The sequence below is a fragment of the Plasmodium cynomolgi genome, chromosome 11, assembly GCF_000321355.1.
Source record: "Plasmodium cynomolgi strain B DNA, chromosome 11, whole genome shotgun sequence".
NCBI lineage: Eukaryota > Apicomplexa > Aconoidasida > Haemosporida > Plasmodiidae > Plasmodium > Plasmodium cynomolgi.
The window spans coordinates 1210249-1226567 of NC_020404.1; the positions used below are offsets into that span (position 1 = coordinate 1210249).

The window sequence follows — 16319 nt, forward strand, 5'->3', positions numbered from 1 at the left end:
GGCCGCACAGTTTTTTTTTTTTGGAACACTCCACGTTCTACTGCTTCCAGAAAGGATTTTAAAAGGCCTGCTTGAATTCTTTTTTTTTTTATTCTTAATGTAGACTTAATTTTGGTACGTTGTAAAAGGGGCAGCAAACCGTTGTTCCAGAACGCACAGGTGTCCTTCTGACGGTGTCAGATTACCACAAATTTGCGTGTCCATCATAACATGGAAAGGAAGAAAATAAGTGAGAGCGTAGTAAGAAGAATTATTTGTGGATAAATTTACCTGAAAGGAAAAAAGACCACGTTGGTGATAAGCTTCCCCTCAACGTTTGCGTATACGTTTTCGTTTGTACTTACGTTGTTCTTTAACCTTGCTTGTTTTAAAATATTGGGAACATTTGCACTCTTTGAAACTCCGAAAGGGGAATTGCGCCTTGGAATTTTTTTTTTTTTGACGATAATGCATTTTAGCTAGCTGAGTTTTTTTATGTGTGCATTTTGGTTAGCCCTATTTTTCATTACATATGTTCGGAAAGGACGTACCTTTTTTGAAGGTTTTTGACGTGTTCACTTTTTCCTTTTTTGTTCCCGTAACTGTGCTACAAGGAGATGACGGAAGTCAATTTGAATTACACTCAACGGGTAAGAGAGAACTTCATTTTGTGGTGTCACACTTGGGGAAGCGTTAATTTGTACAATAGGCGACGACGATTAATTATACCACTGTTGTGGCAATTGTTACAACCTATTTTGAAATGTGCGCTGCGGGCAGTACCCCACAACGTGGATACAAATGGTTTGCTCGTTCGCTCGTTCGCTCGTTCGCTCGTTCGTTCGTTTGTTCGTAAAAATGGAGTCATGAAAAAGGAGAAAATTTCATACGTGAGGAACGTGCCGCAAAGGTATGTCGGTCTGGCGGGAGGCCTCTTCCATAATCACGGCACATTAACCGGTTCGACGTTTACTTTGGGAAGAATTCGCTTTCGGCGAAATTGCACAGTGTTGATGTGATTCGACATGGAGTGTACGCAGCGTGCGCAGGAACGACAAAAAATTGCAAACTTGAATTTTTTTTTTTTTCCACCTCTAACTTTATATGCAGAACGTTTATTTAGCACGTTCGAGCATCTTTACGGATTGGAAAAAAATTCTAGCCGCTGCTTTCACGGTTCGGCACCATGGAACCTCGGACGAACTCGAGGTAGGTGTCAAAGTGTGTGAGCGTGGGGAGCGTGTCCTTCAGGTCCTGGTAAATTTGCTCATTATCCGCTTGCCTGGCCCTGGTGAGAGCCCTTTCAAACTCGGCCGCGTCATTGTCCTTGAGGAAGCGAAACAAATTGTTGACCGTTTTTATTAACTCAGATTTGATGACGGTTTCCAACTGGGGGAGGAGGACATTGGAAAGGCACCGATAAAAGGGGATGTCCTCATCTAAGAGGACCCCTGGCAGAGTTGTAGTTCCCTTTCCACACTTGGCAAATATCCTGAAGATCAAATCGTTCACATTTTTGCAATTATACTTGGAACTTAACTCTTCCTTATTATTACACGCAAGGATAATTTGTTCGACAAGGTTGACTATATTTTTGAGAATACTTCTAACCACTTGCTCATTTGTCGAGTGGGACAAAAATTCACAAATGATAATTAAATATTTTTTGTCTTTTACATAATGGGCTAATTTGTCTATATCTTGCAAGATGGTTTGTACTTGATCCATAATAGGTTGTAAAATTTCACTTTTTCTCTTTTCCGCATCCTTGATACTTTTTGGAGCTTTAGAGTAAACCAGCTTTTTCCACTCCACGTGTAAAAACTTATCCTCATTAGACTGATTCAAATCGTAGAAGAATTCCATGACGACATAAAATCCATAGTAGTCATTAAAAATATCTTCAAAATTATTTGCAATTTTTTTTACCACAAAATCATGTAGCAATTTTGTGTCATCTGTAATTTTCAGTAATCTAATGATTAGCAAAAAATTTACACTACTTTTACACAAGTCACAGATATCATTTTTTAGTACCTTTATTAGGTTTTTTTTATGTTTGTTTGTGGCGTAACCTAGGAGATATATTAGCGCTTGGTTTCCTAGGTTGGTTGAGAGGAGGTATTCACACCCTTGGTGGATGGTCTCCATGACATTGGCCAACTCTTCATCATTTAAAATTTTGGATGCTGTCAGTAGGATATTATGAGAAACGATGTTGTACAGCAGCTCCTTCTCCACCAGCATTTCTACTACCTCGATTAGGTACCTACGTATTAGCATTTTATTTTCTTCATTAAACGTCTCAAACATTTCTTTGGTGTCTTTTTTTAAAATATCCAGAGTTATATTTTTCATCCCGTTGGCGAGCTTTTCATTTTGGCTACTTCCATTCGGGATGATCAGGTAATTTGTAATTTTTGTTCTCATGCCTGTTTTGAGCTTTTGAAAAACGGTGTTCCACAGTCTGGAAGCAAATTTGGAGAAAAAGGTCTTCGGATTTTTTAACAACCACTGATGAATGTCCTTTTTTATCTCTTCACCTTTCGCGTGTTTGTAAAAACACTGGAAGACGATAGACACAAAGTTGAACGTACTGATGTCGCTCATATGTTCATGTAGATTTTTCCACAACTTTTTTTGTACCTCCTCTGATCCATTGATTACTAGGGAGGAGATAATGTGGTAGCCCAAATTGGTACGTGCAAATTTGGCTAGCTGTACCTTTTTTAGTTCGGCACAGAGGAGATTTATTTGTCTCTTTTTCTCGTCCTTATCCTTTGCCTGTAGCAAGTCGTTCAATTTGATTCTCAATTTTTTGTAGTAATCGTAATTTTCTACTATCACCTTTTTTTTATTTTCCTTTATTAACTTTTTTTTTTTGGACTTGGACAGATTTTCGTCGTTCATAATTTTTTTGCACTTTTCGTTTAAAAGTTCTTTTTCGTTTTCATCGCCCCTTCGTTTGTGCGTCTTCACTGTGGGGGTTCCTTTCCCAGCGCTTTCTTTGAAAGGCCTCCTTTTGGTGTTCTTCCTCTCGTTTTCGCTGTTCCCTCTGGGATGCTTCTTCCCTTTGGGATGCTTCTTCCCTTTGGGGTGGTCGCCAACTCCCTTGCTCCTCTTCTCTATTGGGCCCCCTCCCCGTGTCATTTTTCCTTTCCTATCCTTTAGCAGGAGTGCCCCATTGGAACACCCATCGTTGTTCTCCTTCTTCAACTTGTTCTTCCGCTTCGCAAAGCTTTTCTTCATTTTGGCTAGCTCTTCTGTTGCATCCTCCGGGGGGGGCAGCAATTGGAAAAAAAAAAAGTAGTGGCAACCACTCCACAACCCGGTGGCCCGCCTTGGGGTACGAGCAAAAGTGAGCAGTGCTACGCGTTAGTGGCTGCCCCAAGTAACGTTTTTTACTTTTTCCTCTTCCCCTATTAAAGGGCGGTTTAGCGGTTTGTGGGGGGGGGGAAACTCGGATGGCCTATCTTCGTTTTATCGGTTGGGTGGTTAATTTATTTATCTATCCATCTATCTATCTATTTATTTGTTTGTTCGTTCGTTCGTTCGTTTGATTTTTTTTAATTTTTTTTTTCTGCATGCCCGCGGCGATCCTTTAAACATACATTTTGCTTCTCCCCCTATTGCGCGGAAAAAAATGGAACCATTTGTGGTAAGAAATTAAGCAACGGGGAGAATCGTGCTGCTACTTTTGCCCCATTTTTTGAAGTCAAAAATTGGGTGAAGCGGCTGCATATAATGGGCTTCATATCCTGTGAAGGGCGGCAAAAAATTATTTATTTCTGGGGCGAGGCGAGAAAAGCCCTTCGATGCGCTTACCCTTGCGATGTAGGTATGTACAGCACCGCCACATGGGCACGCCCCCCCTACAATACGCATACTCTTCCCACGCGTTTGCACCATTCGCTGCATAATGGTATAATCATCCCGCATAAGCTTGAAGAGTGAAAGGTGGCTGCGCTAGAGCCGTGCGACCCCGATGGTGTATTTTTTGGGGGACCCCAATTCGTGGATCTACAAACGCGCACGAGGAGATAGCAATTTTCTTCTCGCCCTTCACGCATCGAGGGACAACGTACATGCTACATGGGGGGAATTTTATTTTGCACTACTTTCTACCGCTGCTACCATTTGGGGGGAAAAAAAGTCCCTGTAGAAATTGCAAAACCGCATATCTCGCTGTTATAAATCGGATGCACTTTAAAAAAAAAAATTCCACTCACAACAGTTATGTTGAAAAATTTCTCCAAATTTATCTTTAAAGAAGCAATTACGAATGTTATGCAGAGATCAATTTGTGTTTAAAAAAAAAAAAAAAGTTACATTTTCAGATTATTCACTTCTCATAATTTCTGCACGGAGAGCGGTGTTATTTGTTGTTTGCCCTTTTGAAGAAGCAAACATTTAAGGGAAGAAAAAAAGAGGTCCCCTTGCTAAACAATCGCGGGAGGGACATTTTGATGCTTCGTAAAGTAGCCCTCACGTTTGTGAATACGCATACGTATAGGTAAGCCTACAGTGAAAAAAAAAAAAAGGCCCACGTAGAGATAAAGCTCCTTTCCCTCCCCGTTCTCTTCCCCCTTTCAAATGCAAAACGTTAAAAGAATGGAAGATCACAAAGATAACGATTCCATCTTACTGAAACACGGGTGGTGTGAAATGCTTAAGGGAGGAGTAATAATGGACGTGAAGAATGTAGAGCAGGCAAAAATAGCGGAAGAAGCTGGTGCGATCGGAGTAATGGTCCTGGAGAACATCCCTTCGGAGCTTCGCAGTAAAGAAAGTGTAGCGAGAAGCGTTGATCCAAGTAAAGTGGACGAAATAAAAAAAACGTTTCCATTAATGTACTCGCCAAAGTACGCATAGGCCATTTTGTGGAGGCACAAATTTTAGAAGAACTTAAAATCGATATGATTGACGAAAGTGAAGTATTAACAATGGCTGATGAAAATAACCATATCGATAAGCATAAATTTAAGACCCCTTTTGTATGTGGATGCACGAATTTAGGGGAAGCTCTGCGAAGGATTTCAGAAGGAGCTTCTATGATAAGGACCAAGGGAGAAGCAGGAACAGGAAATATAATTCAAGCTATAAAACACATAAGGACAGTAAAGAACGAAATTAACTACCTCTGTGCGTTAAGTGAAAACGAAGTGTATAATTACGCTAAAAGGATTAATGCTCCTTTGGATCTTCTCCTTCTCACAAGAAAGTTAAAGAAATTACCCGTTGTCAATTTTGCAGCTGGAGGAGTTGCCACCCCGGCAGATGCCGCCATGTGTATGCAGCTAGGAATGGACGGCGTCTTTGTAGGGTCCGGAATTTTCGAAAGTGAGAACCCCAGGAAAATGGCCACCTCCATTGTTGCCGCCGTGAGCAACTTTAATAACCCCAAGATACTCCTAAATGTCAGCCTCAACTTGGGCAAGGCCATGTGTGGAAGCACCACCATATGCGAAAAATGGAAGAACAAAAATGAGGAGCTGAATTAGGGGGCATGAACGCGGAACGCGGAACGCGGCAGTAGAAAGGCGGAAGTCGAAAAGCGGCAGTCGAAAAGCGGCAGTCGAAAAGCGGTAATCGAAAAGCGGCAGTCGAAAAGCGGTAATCGAAAAGCGGCAACTGGTTTTGCGTCGTGCGGCGAGATGGACACGGAGTAGTCTTCGCCTGGGTAGGATCCAAAATGACCCTCTTGGCCACCTGCTCAGCCATATTGCCCGTGCCCCAGCCCAGCTTCCACCCCCCTGAGCGAAGCTGCGCATGTATACACCCAACACATGCACGACCATTTTTGCGTCTACTGGGGGAAAATAAGTGCTTACATAAAATACGCCACCCATTCGTATACTCTGTGTAAATTTTTCCGGAGGGCGGGGCCCACTGCATGGAAGGATGAGATGTTTGGTTACTTCCACAACAGTTGAGCGCATTATCCTCCATGGTAATTTTTTATTTTTTTCCCCTTCTGCCCTTTTTTTTTTCTTTTTTTTTTCGTTGATAATGTTGCTGTTGTTATTGCTTTTACTTTTGCTATTTTTTTTGCAATATTTTTTGCCATTTTTTTTGCCATTTTTTTTGCAATTTATTTTGCAATTTATTTTGCAATTTTTTTTTGCTTGTCTTGTGTGTTCTGTACATTTGAGTCCTCTACGCTTATTGTAAATGTTCCCCGCATCTCTCTCCCTTCCCACTTCCCCCCATTTGTGATCTTCATCTTCGAACGCCTCTCGTTGACTTCTTGTGAGACGTAGAACAATTTGTTTTACGGAGATAACTTTGCCCTTTTGATGAGTCTGATTAATGATTTGAGTAACGGATGGAAGTGTGCCGGGGGATACGCGGCGTTCCCCGGAGCGCCCCAGCACGTATAGCTGCACATGCAGCCGCACATGCCCGCAGGGGTGTACGTACACATCCCTGCACATCCCTGCACAAATCTGCACATAGCTGCACATTTGTGCGCGCATTTGGCCGTATGGACCATTGGGCAGGAAGGCACCTCCAAACGGGAAAGGACATTTTTCCTTAAATGGGAAAGGGGCAAAAGTATGCCCTGTCAGGGCAACCCTCCTCCCCCTCCCCCCGGGGATTCACGTGTTCGGCCGTTTTATTGGAAAGCATAAAAAAAAAGGAAAATCCCGTTTGGATATTTTCAAAATTACACTGTATGTACAGCGCAGGGGTAAAATGGTGCACCCCCTGATGGTAAGCGCATTTGCACACAGGGGCATACACAAAAAGAAAAGAAAAAAAAGAAAATGTGCAAAGTGAGCATGGGGCGGTGGCCTTACAACTAGTTGCGTGCATGTGTGCCCACATCCGCGCGCACGTCAGTATGCACATCGACATTCGTTTATCCGGGTGGCTCGCGTATTCCCCCTTTATGCACGCGCGCTCGCCTTTGTTCAGGTGTGCATTCACTTTCACCTAGTTGCATCACCTTAGCGCAATTGCGCGGCAATCTTTTGCCACACACGTGAAGGTGTGTTGTGAACAGTTGTGATCGGTTTGGAGCTCATTTGCCGTTATGCCGTTTTGCCGTTTTGCAGTTATGCACTTTTGCGCAATTTTGGGAAATGTGCGTAGCATAGTATCGCGTAATTTTTCTGACTTTTTTGCAATTTTTCACAAAATTTGCAACTTTTTCGTCCATGCACACACAGTTGGCCCTTTTTTTTGCGTTTGCCCAGCTGGTGACGCCAACTTGGTGCCTTTCCATCGAACAGGGGGCCCGCCTAGACAGCGTTTAGCGCAGCAAGAGGGGGCCCCTTACGGGAGAAAGTGCCCCTATTGTGGTGTTTGGTCATTTGGAACAAAGAGCGAAGATAAAAAAAAAGGGGGGGAAAAGAACTGAGGTTATGCCTCGTGCATTCTCGTCTGCATGGGGTACGTCCAGCTAGGCACACGGAGTGGCGCTCTTTCCAGGTGACACTTTAAGTGCCCCCTCTGCCTGCGTGGTTGCCGCGTAGCTTACCTCTTCATCTGTTGGGCAGCTTACCGCTTCACCTGCCGCTTCTCTATTGCTCCACCATGATGGGCGGTGAAGTGATCGTCGAGAAGAACCCGGAGAGCAAATTCTGCGTGGCGAGCAAGGAGCCGCTGTGCGACAGCGTCATATGGGAGCTGTTACAGAACTACTATCAGAAGGCGGCCATCAACGCATGGAAGGAAAATGTTGTGCCCTCCTTCGTGACTAGCAACAGCAAAATCGCCAAAGACTACGCGCGAGTGATAATTAATTACATGAAGGACTGGTTCAACAGCAAAGAGTGTGACAGAAATGTACCAATATACATATTAGAAATAGGAGCAGGCCATGGGAAATTTACGTATCTCATTTTAAGAGCATTAACCAAATATCAGAAATACTTTAAGAGCATGAACCTACCGGACAGGCCATTCGTGTATGTATTTACAGACATCGCAAAAGACAACATCACGTATTGCATGAACAATGGGAGGTTGAAGCGGTTCATTAGCACGAGGGAGAGTTGTGATCGAACGTTCACAAGTAAGAACAACTCTTATTATGACTCGGAGTTTGAAAAAAATGAAGAAATCAATTACGACTCGTCGACAAACACATCAAGCTATTCCTCATCGTATAACGATACGGATTATTCAGAAGAAGGGGTAAGAAATTATTCCAACTTTTCTATGCTGGATTTTGCGTACTTTGATGGAAATGAAACGGAAGAAAAAATTTTTTTACAAGTGTCCAAAAGCTACATTCCTGAAAATACACCCATAGTGCTAATTTGCAACTATGTGCTCGATTCGCTGCTCACCGATGCCTGGATTGTTAATGGAGAGGAAGACTTCAGGAGGGCCCTTCTTTCTGTGTACTCCCCTAATGTAGAGGAAGAAAAAACGAATGCGGATATTATGCTACGTATGTCTGTCACGTGGGATTGGGAAAAGGTCAATATCGATGAAGAAATTAAGAAGCCCCAAACGGAGAAACCATCCGATTATTTAAGAAAATATAAAGAAATTTACACTGTGCTAAAGTTGTACTCCTATTTTAATCAACCATTATCTTTTGTCCTTCCAGTGGGAGCATTTATTTTATTTGACAGGATATTAAAGTTGAGTGGAAATAAATTATTGTGTCTTATTGGTGATAAGGGTTACCAATCTTATGAAGAATTTAAGGGACATAGAGATCCACATATTGTAGTGCATGGTAGTCTCTCCTTTATGGTAAACTTGAACGCCATTTGTCTCTACTTCTTATCCCGGGGTGGGCACTACATACATACTCCCTACTCGGATACATTTCAGATCGTCACTCTGTTGATGCATAAGAAGCATTATGAGGGGGGAGACTACGAATCGGGGGTGGAAGAAGGAGTTTTTACATCAGGGAGAAATAGCCTCGGTGATGAATCGAACTTGACCTACTCCACCTTAACCGAGCGGATGAGAAAGGATAAGCGAGAGGGAATTTATCAGTTTAATATTATTGACTATTTTAAGAAAAATTCCAAAGATGGGAACCTGAGGAGGAGGTATCATAACCAAGTGAGCACGGCGTCGTCCTCCTGCAGGTTGAAGGGAACCGCTGGGGGGAGCAGAACGAATCTGGGCAGGACAGATTTGGGCAGAACGGATCTTGGCAGAACGGATCTGGGCAGTCGCCTATCGGGCCGCTTCCCCCCGAACGACCAAAGTGTGTACAAAAAGATGAAAAAAATAAACTTAAAAAATTTAAACAACATGTCGATAAAGTTCGGAGGAACCATTTCGTCCTTCTTCGACAACATGGAGCAATTTCCACCCGATGTCTTGATCAACTGGCAAAAAGCAGTCATCCATAATGTCAACAATAACCCTACTAATGTGAGCATAAAGGAGCTCATCTCCTTATTGAGGTACTCGAATCACGACTCGGATGTTTTTTACAACATAAGAAATGTATTCACCTCTTTGGTTAACTACCCCAATATCAATGGGAGGACAGAGAAGGACATCCTTCTGGACATAAAAGAATGTTATGATAATTATTACTCTTTGAAGACAGACGAAGACATTGCCGATGTGTGTGGTCATGTATGTATGAAGTTTGGTGAATTTGAGAAGGCGATATATTATATGAAACAAAGTCTGCGCAATTTTAAGCAGAGTCGACACTCCTCTACGTATATTAACATTGCGTCATGCTATAAGGTACTCCGAAATTATTACAAATCGATTAAATTCATCAGATGTGCGATTAAGTTGTCCAATCGGGAGGCTCGAAGGAGGGTTCCATGTGGGGAGGCAGGAGAAGATGGACACCATCCACACGGAGAACACAGCGCACATGGCGAACACAGCGCACATGGAGGATTCTCCCACAACAATCTGAATCATGCACACGACCTTCTGTATAACATCCAATTTTGCTTGAATCCAATTACCTACGCCATCGTAGGGGTCAACCATTTCGTGCAGAATGATGGTTTGTATTACCTCTCCTTCGAAAATCGAATAAAACTAAAGTTCATTTTTTTGCTTGCCAAGGAGGAGGAAGAAGTCCTACGCTTCATGAACAGTAAGTACAAAAGTTCAGCCTATGAGAAAAGCACTCGAAACATGGACCTCTCCGAGATTATTATTGTCAGAGTTTACAACGCGAATGAGGTGATCTCCATGGAGGAGGTGGACACCACCCAACTGAGTGGTGGAAAAAAGGTGGAAGTAACTCAATATGGAGATAACCAAGCGGAAGAGCAAAATCGATCCTACCAGAATGTAGCCCATTTGAAGAAGAACCTCCGAGAGTGCCTATCCAAGTACAACTTCCAGTTCTGCGTAATCGACGCCCCGTGGGCAATAAAGGCAGACGTGACAGAGTTGATGGTGGATCACTCGAAGCACATGTTCACCTATGGTACCCTATCTGACTGTAGTAAGCGCTCCATGGAGGTGATTTCAAAATATAAGCAAATTTCTAAACAAATCAGTTGGGTAAACAACAACTATGTCCATGACGAGTGTCTGTATGAAGCGAGAGATGCACTGAATCACATCAAGAGCGTCATATCCGTGACGGTTACTCATTATAGCATGAATTTGTACAATAAGAAAAATGGCTCCATCCCCAGTGCGCACATTTTGACAGAAGATCTGTGCATCATTCTGAATGCCCTGCAAGTGATCTTGAACTTGAACGTGACGGGCTTGACAGCCAACTTTTTGAGGCGCCAGGGAGGGGACGCGGCGGGTAAAGAGGCGGCGAAGGAGGAGAGCCAAGGCGACAAGTTAGTAACAGGGGGGGAGATGGAGATGGAGATGGTGAAGCAGATGGAGGAGAAGGCGGAGAAGACCCACCTAGACGGAGACTACATCTCCCTCTCAGGCATACTAACCTTCCAACACCACAAAACATTGCCGGACGAAATGAACGTGCACGGGAACTACCTCCTAATGAATAACCGAAATGAAGAGTTCTTAACAAAAATTAATTTCGTTGGGGTTCACGGGTCCTTGTGCTTAAAAAAAACGTTATCCAATTGGTCAGTCCAAGTGTTTAACCTGAATAATGCGAAGGTGTACGAGAAGTCGGGTCGCATTTCAGCTAGCCAAAATTCGAACGATGTGTTCATTAGTCAGTATTTGATAAAAACGGATGGTAAGGATAACCAGGTGAAGCATTTTAACGAGTACGACTTGAAGGGTTCCTGCAAGGGTTCCAGTGAGTCCATCGACTCGGACATTGACATCTTGGAGTTTTCTTCCGACGAGGAATGGGGATCCTACCCAAAGGGATCTCCCCAAGTGGGGGCCTCTTCCGGAGCCATCATCGATGATGTGAAGAAAGAATGCTGCGATGAGGTTGAGTCTACGAAAGAGCACTATGCAGCAGTGGCCGCGAGCAACAACCACGATGAGCTATCCCTTGATAAAAATTTGGACGTTCTGAAGGGCATACCAGGAAGGAGGTTCCATTCCACAGGAAAGGACGTATACGAAAATATAAACTTGGACGAGTCCCTCGTCGACGTCTCGGTTAATAACAACTGCTTTTACTCGAGGATCGTTGAGGGGATACAGATGTCCCACAAGAAGGGGGGTGCGATGGTTCACTTTAAGTACATGGCGCCTTGAGCGTACCTGCGTGGGTTTGCGTGGATTTGCGTGGGTTTGCGTGGTATTCCGCAGATTTGCGTGCATTTCCGCAGACTTGCGTCGATCTACCGTGTGCATGGGTAGGCGCGCGTTGCCAAAAAATGGAAGGCTCTGCAAGTTTACGGGGAGACAACAAAAACAAGAACATAAAGCAAAACTAACTGCAGTTCGCAAAATAAGGTGAAAAAAAAAATTTGCAAATTGTAACGCCAGATGTTAGACACAAAGGTGTAACTCCGCAAGGGACCTTTTCCTTACCAAAAAAAAAAAAAAAAAAAAAAAGGAAGGAAGGAAGGAAGGAAGGAAGGCAGGAAGGAATGCGATGTGGTCCTCCCAACGAAGGCGCAACGGGGGGGGAGCTTCGACAAAGAGGTTGGTCGCCACCTCGGGATGGCTCCCCCCACACAGACACACCGAGCAGCTATATCAAAATTTGGGAAAACTCGTTCCCCAAGAAGTCGTACTGAGAAAAGTTGATGTACGACGAAAAGTCCAAGTTGGGATCGGCCTCGGACTTATTCTTCTTAATCTTCTTAATATATTTTTTGATCTCATTTATGGAGAGCTGAAAAAGTTTTTGTAATTTATTTTTCGTAATATGGAGAGTGTGGCAAATTTCGTCATCAGTAAAAATCTTCTTCCTTAAGAAAAGACCAAACTTCATAAAAATAATTAGCTTGTTGATTTTTTTTTTTAGCGACTTGCAAATAAACTTTCGTAATCCCTTTATCACAAGATCGTTGTATACAATTTCGTTCATGCTATGGATATCATCCGCATTGACAATTAAATCTGTGTATGTGTTTTTTTCTGGGTGGGCTGAATTATTATTATTTTGGTACACAATTGGCTTTTCAGCATCTATGACGTTGACAGCTGAGGAGAGAGCTTTCTGAACCCGTTCCATGGTCATATCCAACCCGTCTCCGATTTCTTTGATGCTCGGTTTTCTTTCATGTTTTTCTTCAAAACTTTCTTCAAATTTTTTTATCTTATTATAATCTTTGTACGTATGTGGCGACACGGAAACGAAGGACTTGTGCTTCTGATAGTAATTGTAGGTGCTGTTTTTTGCCCAGATGTAGACATACTTTGTCAGATTCTTTATTCCTAATTTTTCTACATCATATCTTCTGAACCCATTTTTCACTGCATCTAAGCTGACTAGCAAAAAGTCATCTTCACTTAAGTTGCTACTAAAATTGGATTCAGCTTTCCGTATAATGTTATTAATCAGTGGGATGAAATATATTAGCAATTTTTGGGACAACTTTATTTTAACTTCTAATTTGTGTATGAAAATTTCTTTGTCGTAGTTGTAAGCAAAGGTTACTTCCTCCAGAAGGGGGGGTCTGTTTTCCAACTTTTCCAACATGTAAATGGAATTTTCAAAAAAGACGATGTCTTTGATGCACTCGATGAATTTCTGCACTTCTGAGTTTATCAAATTTTCGCAGTCGTTGTAGAGGACCACTTCGTTGTTGTCGAAGTAGTCGGTGAAGATGTCCCGCTTGGGGGGGGAGGGCGCAGAGGGAAGTCGCTCCCCATTAGCAGCTACCCCATTAGCAGCTCCCCCGTTAGCAGCTCCCCCGTTAGCAGCTCCCCCGTTAGCAGCTACCCCGTTAGAAGCTACCCCATTAGCAGCTACCCCATTAGCAGCTACCCCTTTCGGGGCCGCTCCCCCCTTCTTCCCTCTCGGATCAGGTTCGCTCCCTTTCCCTTGATCGCCAACCGGAGAGGCCACGTCCGGCACGGAAAAGTCATAGGGGGCCACCACATCCCCACCTCCTGCAGCACCGTTCCTGAACAAACTGAACATATTTGTCTTATTGTAAAAGTACGTCTTAATGAGCAATTCTTCATCGTCCTTCTGCACCAGCGTCTTCATTTTGTAAATATAAACAATGAGCTTCTTCAGATTCTCAACGGACACATTAATTTCCTTAGACCATAGATCCAACGTTAGGATTTTTTTCTGGTCCCTTATGCTCTCATAATACTCTAACCTTAACTTATGAAACAAGTACTGTTTTATCACCTCTATATTCACAGTTTGTCCGTTTAGGAGAAGTATATTTTCTTTGATTTTTTTTTTGGACGCTTTGAATATGCTCCTGTCCTTGAAAGAAAGCAGCACTTCATTTAGCCTTTTTTTTTCTCTGTCGTACACTTCGTTCATGTATCCTCTTTTGAGTTTGAGGCGAATTTTTTTTGTCCTTTTTTGGTGCGGGGTCTCCGCTTTGTTTGACTCTTTTGTAGCGTCTGTCTCTTCTGCAGCGTCTGTCTCTTCTGCAGCGTCTGTCTCTTCTGCAACGCCTGACCCTTCTGCAGCGCCTGACCCTTCTGCTGCGTCACTGCGCTGCACATCCGTTGCACCCCGCCGCTTCACCCTGCCAACCAAAAAACCAATGTTCGGATTAGGGTTCATAGTGAAGAAACTCACCAGCCCATCCTCAAAATTTACATTATCATCTACACTCTTGTTTAGCACACTGCTACAGCAGAGGGAGTTGAAGTAACTGTTCGATGAGCTTTTGGTTGTGGGGAGGTGTTCTTCACTTGGGAGCTTCGCCTTTTCACCCCTTGCACTGGCACTACCAATTGTGCCGGTCCCCCCTTTGGCATAGCGCCTGGGGGAGAGCCTTTTGTGTACCTTCACCCCCGCATTGGGAAAAAGGCCTAACTGGTCTCCGCCACGGGTCACCCGGTACGCCTGAACGTAGCCGGCATTTTGGCTCAACAAAATTAGGGAGAGCACCACCACGTAGAGGTGCAGCAGGGCGATGCGGAAAATGTTGCGGGTGCTTCGGCTGTTGCGGGTGCTGTGGCTGCTGTGGCTTCTGCGGCTGCTGCGGCGACTGGCGCTTCCGCTTCTGTGGCGGCGGTTGTCCCCCTCTGCCTTGAGCCCCCTGCCGGTCTTGCAGTTACCAATGGTCGGTGCGACTAGCAGGAGTAAGAGTGGCTGCATCCGATGTTAGTCATTCCACGGTGGCATTTTCACGGCATCTCCAAGGGGGAGCTACTCAAACGTTTGAGAGGCATGCAATGTCATCAATAACGTAAAAGAGCAATCATCTGCTGCGGAGGGAGGTGTACATTCTCTCGTTTTCCTCGCTATGCAACTGTTTCGATTCTTTTGCAAAAAAAAAAAAAAAGGTTCGTCCAGATGGAGGGCTGAACACATCACTTTTGTTTGAAGATTTTAACACCTTCGTTGTTCAACCGGGTTTTGTGATTCTTCCCTCTGCGGAGATTACCATGAGTGTGAAAGTGCGTGTAGGTAAGCTCCTTTCCTACTTGGCTATAAAAAATGGCACCCTCTCATGTTTGCTTGAAATTGGGGAGATGTATCATTGGGTCGTTTGCCTCCTCACTCACACTGCATCGAACAAGTGTGCACGTGGATGTGTTCCTTTACGTGTTCATGCTCAGTGGTGGTTATCTTTTTAAGGGGGTTCGTCGCCTCTTTCTGAGCGCCACTTTAGGGATGGCTTTTCGCTCATGGGTCAGAGTACACATAAAGGAGGTAGGCCACGTAGGATAGCTTCTCCCCCTTTTTAGATAATAATTTACACGTAACTGGAGGGTTGTTAATTGGGGGGGAGGGCTTCCCTTTGTACTTTTAAAAATGTACCCATATGAGTAATATGAGCAAGCTAATATATGCCTTCCAGCTTTTCCATGCGTTTGGCTCCGTTCGCCTTTCTTCCTCAAATGTGGTGGGGTAACCCTTTTATGGGATCAAAGTTGGCTGGTACCTGTTTGGATGGCTTGCCGTAAGGGGGAGTAAAAGTGGAGGGGGAAATGCAAACACGCTTGCGACATGTATGTATGCTTTTGTATGTACGCATCTCAGGTAAGAATCCCCCCCCCCTCCTTTGGAAGCTCGAACGGGTTACTCCTTTCCGCGCAACTGTAACCACGCTGTATTTTTCTACACCTCAATTGTTTCATCAGCCAGGTGTAGCACACGTCCATTTGTTTCCTCCTATGGGTTCATAAACTTATCCGCATTGTGTTTTTGTGCGTGGCAATTTAGCTTCTCTTTCTACTTATTTTTTTTTTTTTTTTTTTTAAAGAAACGCATTGTTAACTTAAATGATACTTCCTTCCGGACCATGGAGGAAACCACGAACGCTTTTCTTTATTTTTTGAGATATATATAAAGGATAGATAGGCCCTCGAGTGAGTGCAATACTCGGATTTACTTTTCGGATTTACCTTGTCGAGAGGCCGGTGCAGCGTACGTCTGTTTCTTACCCGTCATTTTGCTGTGCTCACTTGAGCACATATGCTTCTTCTATAACGATAATAATATATTGACAGAATGGCCGAGTGGTCTAAGGCGCTACCTTCAGACGGTAGTCTGTATAAGGCGTGGGTTCGAATCCCGCTTCTGTCAAAGAAAAATAAAATTCTTTTATGGGCTCGCGGTGTGAAAGGAGTGAAAATGAAAAATGAGAGAGAGAGAGAGGCTTTATAGAGAGTTGTTTTCTTCCTATTGCCGCTTTTAAAAAATTGTGGAAGAGTTTCCTATTTTGCAGAAACGTTTTCTATATTCTTTTAACGAATGAGCCATTGCTACTTTATATCGACCAGTGGGATCTTTTTTTATAAATGTCGGCGTTGCTAAAGGGAAAAGAGGCTCTGCCTTGAGGGAGGCGCGCACAGCTTCTACAGGGCAGTTACTCTTTAACATTTTTTTTTAAAATTCAATT

At 43.6% G+C, this 16319-nt stretch overlaps 4 protein-coding genes and 1 non-coding gene across 5 annotated transcripts; 3 read left to right on the forward strand and 2 right to left on the reverse strand.

Annotated features, from left to right (window-relative positions):
* Positions 1–1139: 1139 nt before the first annotated feature.
* PCYB_113640 (hypothetical protein) lies at positions 1140–2819 on the reverse strand (the record flags this gene model as incomplete). Its single annotated transcript, XM_004223243.1, has 1 exon — positions 1140–2819. A coding segment is annotated over one exon (1677 nt), but the record flags the coding sequence as incomplete, so codon positions are not given.
* Positions 2820–4590: 1771 nt separating this feature from the next.
* PCYB_113650 (pyridoxine biosynthetic enzyme pdx1 homologue) lies at positions 4591–5480 on the forward strand (the record flags this gene model as incomplete). Its single annotated transcript, XM_004223244.1, has 2 exons — positions 4591–4792; positions 4843–5480. 2 exons carry the CDS (start codon positions 4591–4593, stop codon positions 5478–5480), a joined length of 840 nt encoding a protein of 279 aa, XP_004223292.1.
* Positions 5481–7518: 2038 nt separating this feature from the next.
* On the forward strand, positions 7519–11580 carry PCYB_113660 (hypothetical protein; the record flags this gene model as incomplete). Its single annotated transcript, XM_004223245.1, has 2 exons — positions 7519–8691; positions 8773–11580. 2 exons carry the CDS (start codon positions 7519–7521, stop codon positions 11578–11580), a joined length of 3981 nt encoding a protein of 1326 aa, XP_004223293.1.
* A 442-nt stretch (positions 11581–12022) lies between these two features.
* On the reverse strand, positions 12023–14569 carry PCYB_113670 (hypothetical protein; the record flags this gene model as incomplete). The annotated part of the gene is made up of 2 exons (XM_004223246.1): positions 12023–13111; positions 13334–14569. 2 exons carry the CDS (start codon positions 14567–14569, stop codon positions 12023–12025), a joined length of 2325 nt encoding a protein of 774 aa, XP_004223294.1.
* Positions 14570–15922: 1353 nt separating this feature from the next.
* Positions 15923–16003, forward strand: PCYB_113673. The gene has a single exon. It is a non-coding gene; the product is annotated as a tRNA-Leu (tRNA).
* The last annotated feature ends 316 nt before the right edge of the window (positions 16004–16319 follow it).